Source organism: Alosa pseudoharengus, unplaced genomic scaffold, assembly GCF_046254945.1.
Source record: "Alosa pseudoharengus isolate Yale_2024_CS ecotype anadromous, Long Island Sound unplaced genomic scaffold, YU_APseudo_1.1 YU_APseudo_1.1_scf_10, whole genome shotgun sequence".
In the NCBI taxonomy this organism is placed as follows: Eukaryota; Metazoa; Chordata; class Actinopteri; order Clupeiformes; family Clupeidae; genus Alosa; species Alosa pseudoharengus.
The window spans coordinates 26021749-26029248 of NW_027468565.1; the positions used below are offsets into that span (position 1 = coordinate 26021749).

At 44.0% G+C, this 7500-nt stretch overlaps 2 protein-coding genes across 2 annotated transcripts in view; one reads left to right on the forward strand and one right to left on the reverse strand.

The window, feature by feature from the left end:
• The window catches only part of LOC143104791 (gastricsin-like), a 4656-nt gene extending 3808 nt beyond the window's left edge, over nucleotides 1–848 (forward strand). The window contains exons 7-9 of the mRNA XM_076269096.1: nucleotides 1–125; nucleotides 310–408; nucleotides 696–848. The exon at nucleotides 1–125 is cut by the window's left edge and continues 23 nt beyond it. Of these exons, the coding sequence (XP_076125211.1) occupies nucleotides 1–125; nucleotides 310–408; nucleotides 696–848 (377 nt within the window). The remainder of the gene's footprint in view (nucleotides 126–309; nucleotides 409–695) is intronic.
• mapk8ip2 (mitogen-activated protein kinase 8 interacting protein 2) overlaps nucleotides 1–7500 on the reverse strand; it is a 67071-nt gene that overhangs the window by 32696 nt on the left and 26875 nt on the right. The gene's annotated exons all lie outside the window — the stretch shown is intronic.

A 7500-nucleotide genomic window follows, 5' to 3' on the forward strand; every position in this document is an offset into this window, starting at 1 on the left:
CTGATTGGTGTTCCCAGGGCTGCCAGGCCATCGTGGACACTGGCACGTCCATGCTGACTGCTCCCCGCCAGTTCATTAGCTACCTGATGCAGTCTTTCGGCGCTCAGCAGAACCAGTATGGACAGGTAGGGAGGAGCTAGCGTGCTAGCCTGTTAATGTTTACATGAGCACAGGTAGGTAAGAAAAGACTAACTAACTAGAGAGTCTCTGAGATCTGTAATCTTTCTCTCTCCTCCTCCCTTTCTCCCTCTCTCTCTTTCTCCCTCCTCTCTCTCTCTCTCCCTCCCTCTCTTGCTCCTTCTCTCATAGGCCACTGTTGACTGCAGCCAGGTGAACAGCTTGCCCACCCTGACCTTCACCATCAACGGAGTGGACTTCCCTCTGCCCCCCTCTGCCTACATCATCTCAGTAAGTCCGTCAGTCTCCCCCCGTCAGTCACACTGAAAGCAAACAGTCACCCCTGTCAGTCACACAAACTCAGATACTTCTCAAGGATGTGAGCCGATCTGACCTTAACAGACTTAAAAGACTTTGGTGCTGGTGTGTGGGGAAGAAATAGAAAACGGTGGAAACCTAACAAATTAAACATTGGTGGCAGAGTGAAACCAGAATTGATAATGGGCGATTAGGGTTCTAAATAACCATTCTTACATTCTGTTGCTTTAATGTGTTCTCTGATTGTCTTCCTGAATCAGGGTGAAAATGGATGCAGCGTTGCCATCACCCCCACCTATCTGCCCTCTCAGAACGGACAGCCCCTGTGGATTCTGGGAGATGTGTTCCTCAGGGAGTACTACTCTGTGTACGACCGTACCAACAACCGCGTGGGATTCGCCACCGCCGTCTAAACTCAACCGCTCGACCCTTAGATTGGGAGAGAAAACCACAACACCCATCTTGTCTGACCCATCCCATAGTCCATCTCACATCTTAGTGTCCACCACTGTCTTTGTGGAAACGCGGTTGTCATGACAGTTACATCTTACGGCGTTCCCATGGCAGCAGAGTGTGGTATTTAGGGAGACTAGAGAGGCTTTGTGGAAGAACCTTATCTTCTCATTCCAAAATAAAGTTGCCGTGGTCTGTGTATTTTCGCTGTGTGTTGAAATTATACCATAGATGAATTTAGAAAGAAATGTAGTATTAGTATATTCAATAAATGTTTTAAAAAAATTAAAGTTGATTTCTGTATGTGTGTGTGTGTGTAGTGCATGTGTAAACTACTCCAAATACATGTGGTAGAGCTCTCTCTCTCTCTCTCTCTTTCTCTCTTTGAAAAAAAAAAACATATCGTCATCATATAAGTAAGCCCTGAACAAATCTCTCATTCAACTGCTTTACTCAATCTTAAATCATCACAACAACTAAACAAAAACACAAAGAACACACTGAAGATGTAGGGGGAAGTATCCTCACAGGGTGACAGTGTCCTGCCAACCAACACTCATTCATTCAGTTAAATGAGCCAAATCTGAACAAGTTTAAATCTACACATTTAAATAATAAAAAAAAACTTGTTTAAATCTATACTCTTGTGACCTTTCTATAGACCCTTTCAACAAGGTAAACACAAACAATGCTTGAACATTCTATTTGGGCCCCAATCTACTTCCTCTGCATTAAGATAACATATGGAATGTTAAAAAGGAAGTCTTGTGGGGCCAACTATGATGCTTATAATGGAACTCTCTTGAAAGGGTCCAACTATTGCGACTGCCCATGTGGCACTGAGCTGGAGTAGCGCTTAAAAAACATCAAAACATTAGCAGAAAAAACTCCTCCGGTCGGAACATATTGATATGTTCTCTGAGAAAGCCTTCTGGAAACAGGCCAAGATTATCCTGCGGGTTCCCTACCCCCAATGCTACCCCCTGGTAATGAACAGTGTTTAACACAGACCCCCATGAACACCAAACTAAAGGAACGGGTAGTAACTAGTTCACCTTGGGTGCACTGTGTGGACCAAGGTGGATGCTGCACCTCGCCACATTCCGCTACGTGGACTTGGTTGCTTTTCGTTTGGTCCGTGTTCACTCTTTAATGGCTGACTGAGGGGTCATGTTGTTATGGAGCATCCTTGGGCTCCCAGTGCCCCAGTTTCTGCAGAGCTGCCCAGTTACTGGCCCTCTCCATGGTGGAGAACAGAGAAAAACAGACTACTTAACCTGACCCACATAATGGCGAGGGCAGGGGCGGACTCAGGGGAGCGGAGGAAGAAACTCAGATGAAATATCATTTGGTAAACAGTTCTCGGCGATCCCAGCTGTGCCTTGGGGATTAAAGAGAGACTCGGGAACCAGACGGACATTTCATATTTAGTCATTCAGGATATGGCTTTAATCAGTGATTTAGTCACTTAGGAGTGAATAGCTACATTTCATTTTTTCTGTTGCTCTCTGCAGAAACCTCTCAATGAAATTGAATTCGTCATAATATGAGCATTAGAGACTTGTTATGTTCTGTTATGTTCGTCATGAGCATTAGAAAATCGTTGTGTTCTGTTATGTTTGTCATGAGTATTAGAGACTTGTTATGTTCTGTTATGTTCTCTCATGAGCATTAGAGACTTGTTAGGTTCTGTTATGTTCTCTCATGAGCATTAGAGACTTGTTGTGTTCTGTTATGTTCTCTCATGAGTATTAGAGACTTGTTGTGTTTTGTTATGTTTGTCATGAGTATTAGAGACTTGTTGTGTTCTGTTATGTTCTCTCATGAGTATTAGAGACTTGTTATGTTCTGTTATGTTCTCTCATGAGCATTAGAGACTTGTTATGTTCTGTTATGTTCCTCATGAGCATTAGAGACTCGTGTTCTGTTATGTTCCCCATGAGCATTAGAGACTCGTGTTCTGTTATGTTCCTCATGAGCATTAGAGACTCATTGTGTTCTCTTATGTTCTGCCTCTTCACTGCCGACTGCATTTCAGTAAAAGATTCTAACGCCATAATCAAGTTGATGCAGATGACAACTCTTTGGTATCCCTGTGTGTGTGTGTGTGTGTGTGTGTGTGTGTGTGCATGTGTGTGTGTGTGTGTGCATGTGTGTGTTTGTGTGTGTGAGTGTAAGCCCTAGCTCTGACAAACCTTTATCATCTACCCCTTTGGAACCTACATGGACGTCAGTGCCTACGTTACTTATGCCATATACTTACTACACCATACAGGTGAGCCTGGAAAAAAACTTCCAGAAAGCCTGACGACCCTTCCTAAACCCTGAGCCTATAAGCCTTTGATAAACCTCTACCAGAGACTTTTTTAATGAGGAGACACAGCACTCAAAAAATCCTCCATAGAAATGCATGGGGTTAGTTTGTAACGCCAATATGGCCATTGTCTACACATATCCCACCCCTTCCTCAGCAAAACGTTGACATGTATATACATTGAGCCCATAATGTGGTGTGATGTGAATACATTGAGCCAATCATATGGTGTGTTGTGAAGACATCGCTCCAATCATGTGTTGTGAACTCTCCGCTGGAGCAAGATTGGTGTCGTGAAGCCTTGCGCATGCGCATTTCTGCCGAATAGGATGCCCAATGAGTGCCCAAAAAGCGTTGCAAAATGGCTGCCGAGTGGAGGGACTTGCCTAAAAGGACTTTGCCTCTACCAGCCAAGGATCACTGTCAGTCTATAGGGTATACTATCAGTTGAAGGGTATACTAGGCCCTTAGGAACTATCAATTATGCAAATGTTCAACCTTAATACTGTTGTTCACAACTACAGCAGAAGTCAGATTTGGAGTGATACCAGAAAGTGTTTTTGGGGACAATACTGACTCAGTTCTCAAAACTATGGGCTCTGTCTGTTCTAGCTAAAAGAGAGGGCATAAACCAAGAGACGCGTCTGTTCTAGCCAAAAGAGAGGGCATAAACCAAGAGACGCGTCTGTTCTAGCCAAAAGAGAGGGCATAAACCAAGAGGGGAAAGAGATGTCACGTACCCCCGCCCTGTTTTCCAGCTGTAAATGCACACAATTCTCTGCACTGACATACCCATGGAACAGCTATACATCAAGCTGGCATTTATAGTGTATGTGTGTGTGCATGCATGCGTGTGTGCGTGCGTGCGTGCGTGCGTGCGTGCGTGCCTGCCTTTGAAGCATGCACTGGGAGCCACGAGGTACCAGAGTCATGAGTAAACTGCTGAGTGGCACATTCCATCAGAGTGGAAAGTAAAGTCTCAGAAAAGGGTTTATTTGTGCAGCTACACTGCTATCTAATTAGAGCGCCATTGCGCAGCACACTGACACTGCCATGACACTGTGACAAATAACTGAGGAGTGTTTTCATGCTTTCATTTAGCCAGTCACACAACCCACAGCAAAACACCTGACAAACGTTCCCAGAAGAGCCCTTCACCTTTTCCTGGTCAAGCTCAAGTCAAACCTTCAACTTCCCTTTAGGGTCTGGCAGACTGAACGCAGTGTTTGGATACAATACTGTCAGTGGCTTTCTGAATTCCACTCGTTTTCTCACCGTTGTCAGCCAGACGCCTCCATTCATCACTAACTAATATGAGCTTGGCAAGTGTTCTTGAATGCCCCTAACAGCGTCGAACTCCCACATTCCCTCTGGCTGGTGTCCAGGTGGCGCAGACAACCATCAAACTCTCTCACATGCCTGCAATCTTACAGATTGTAGCAAAACGTAAGGCCTTTAAAGTACATGTTGCTTTCACCCAAGCAGGTGGGCTCCAGTTAGACCACATGTTGTTCTTTCTTCAAGAGGCTGACATAGTTATCCACAGCGAGTAGGAGTGGGTTTGAGTTTGGATGTGTCTCTGTGTGTACAGGGGTCAGGGGCTCTACATCAGGACAGGCAAACCAGGTAAAAACATTAGGATAGGGGGCCCCAATGGCCTATTTGCCTGGGGTCCCTAGGATGGTCACTGTGTATGTATCTGTGTGTTGGCTGTCCTCTTTAGCACCAAGATGGATGGCCAGTCAGCGTACAGGCCATGTGGTTCCCTGTGGGGGGCCAGACTGTACACTGGCACCGCCACCATCACTGCCCCTCAGGAATACCTCAGACAACCTCTGAGCCTCAACAGGGATAAACACACTGAGATTGAAGAGGTCAGCTAAAGCTAACGCTAGTGCCGGTGTATATTTTACAAAGGATCCATAGATTAGAGCTAGAGTCTTACTGGTTCTTACTACTGGTAACGCTAATGCTAATATAAACAATCCATGTGAAATCAAGAAGGAGCAGTAGAAAGACGGTATGCTAAAGCAAACTCAGGCATGTTACTGTAGATAATGCTATATAAGCTGAAGCAGAATCTCATTGGGGTTACGAATGTTAGCAAACACTAATGATAACTGTGATATTGGTAATTAGGCATAATAATCCTCTCCTCCATGAGTCTCTTCAAAAGCTCACTCACGTGAACAAATGAAAACGCAATACTCTCAGAGGAAAAGGGTAACCAGGGGGCTGTTTTAAGGACTTACAGAACTGAGGGGATATTGGTTCTCACTAAAACACTGTGCATGTACTGAGCTCCCGGTGGACCACGGCACCAGTGTTTGATCCAAAACCTGCCCCATAATGGTGACTAAGCGATTAGGAGCCCTTTTAAATTGCAACAGAAGTCAGACGTTATGTGCATAATTAGGCACTAGCGCACCCTCCGCTGCAGCGATCCAAACAAGCCTGTAATGAGCCCTGGACCCAGGCCAGAACCGAACTATACTGGACCCAGGCCAGAACCGAACTACACTGGACCTCAAGAAGATGTCATCTACAGATGGACACTACAGTTTGATATTTTCCCATGGGCATCCCACAGCTATGATATCTTGTATCAGCAATGTATCCTCTAGTCTTGTGAGAGGAATGCCTGCTCTTCATCCTTGGTGCTGCTCATGAATCTGTGAGAGCATGAGTGAACTCTGACTGTGACGTATGAGAAGACAAAGAGACGAAACAACATTAGAGAGAGAGCAGGAGAGAAAAAAACAGAGAAAGAAATAGTTATATATATATATATATAGACTTTACTACTGTTTTACTACTGTTTTACTAATGTCCACAGCCTAATGTTTTTACTACTGTTTTCCTGCTACACTGTTTTTCATGCTATATTAGCACACATGATCAATGGCTTCTGCTACAATACTGAATGGCTGTAACCCTATTACCTCAACCTGTTCTTGCACTGACATAGTTTTTTATAGTTTTTTATATTACCTTGTCTACATTATACTTTACTCTCCTATTTGTCCATATTATTATGACCGCCGCGCAGCGAAGCGGCGGTCATATAGGTTTAGTCAGATTTTCTTTTTTTTTTCTTTTTCTTTCTTTTTCGCATGCCCAAATTTCCGTCAATGATACACGAAACTTGGTGGGCATGTAACCCCTCATGGATAGCATGGAACCATCCATACATTACCACTTATTTCATGTATAGCGCCACCTAGTTAAAAATTAAAAAGCAAAAAATTAGGTGTTTTCATCACAATATCTCTGGATGACAAGGTCAAAACTGCACAAAATTAAAAGTGTAGGATCATTATGACACCCTCCGAATGCATGCCAAGTTTTGTGTACTTTCGTTAATGGGGGGCCTTACAATAAAATAATGTATGTGTACATTTAGTGACATACACCAACAAGGATTCCCGGGACACTGAAAGACCGGGGTACACAAAACTTGGTGGGCATGTAACCCCACATGGATAGCATGGAACCGTTGTTTTTCTTTTTGATCTGTAGCCCCCCCGCTGGACTGGACCCCACGAAAGGAGGGTAGGGCAGACACAGTTCTCTGTGAATATCTTGAGAACTGTAGGGACTAGGATGACCATTTTTTTCCGTATGTTTGCCTCCAGGGGTCATGTTAACCCATTTCATGTACACACATGTGCACAAACAGATACACACACACACACATACATTCACAGTAATCATACGTATGACACATACTCACACAGTAGACATATGTACGCTTGCATGCACAGGCACACACGCAGGCACACACACAAGCACGCACGCACACACACACACACACACACACACACACACACACACACACACACACACACACACACACACACACACACACATAACATAAACATGTACATGCACACATGCACACAATTCAAGAATTTCTCAGAATTATGAACAGGCAAGATGGAGGTGGGGTTGTATAAAATTAATTTTACATGTGAAATCTATGAACTAATCATGTTTTGGTACTTGTTGTCTAGCAGATATCAGTGAGAATTGAGTGTGGATAATGCAATTTAGTGAGACAGTTAGAATCATATAGGCCTTTCAGCGTGATTTATTTTTGTGGAAAAAATGTGCTGGACTGGGCGGCGGTCATATTTTGTACCGCTCTGCGGTACATCTAGTTTATGCTGGTCTCTAGACCTTATTATTGCACTGTTGCACTGTTGGACTACTGTTGGACTACTTTTTGCACCTTCACCATGACACTCACTCTCTTGAGCACCTTACCATACACACAGAACTACAGGACTAATGTTGGA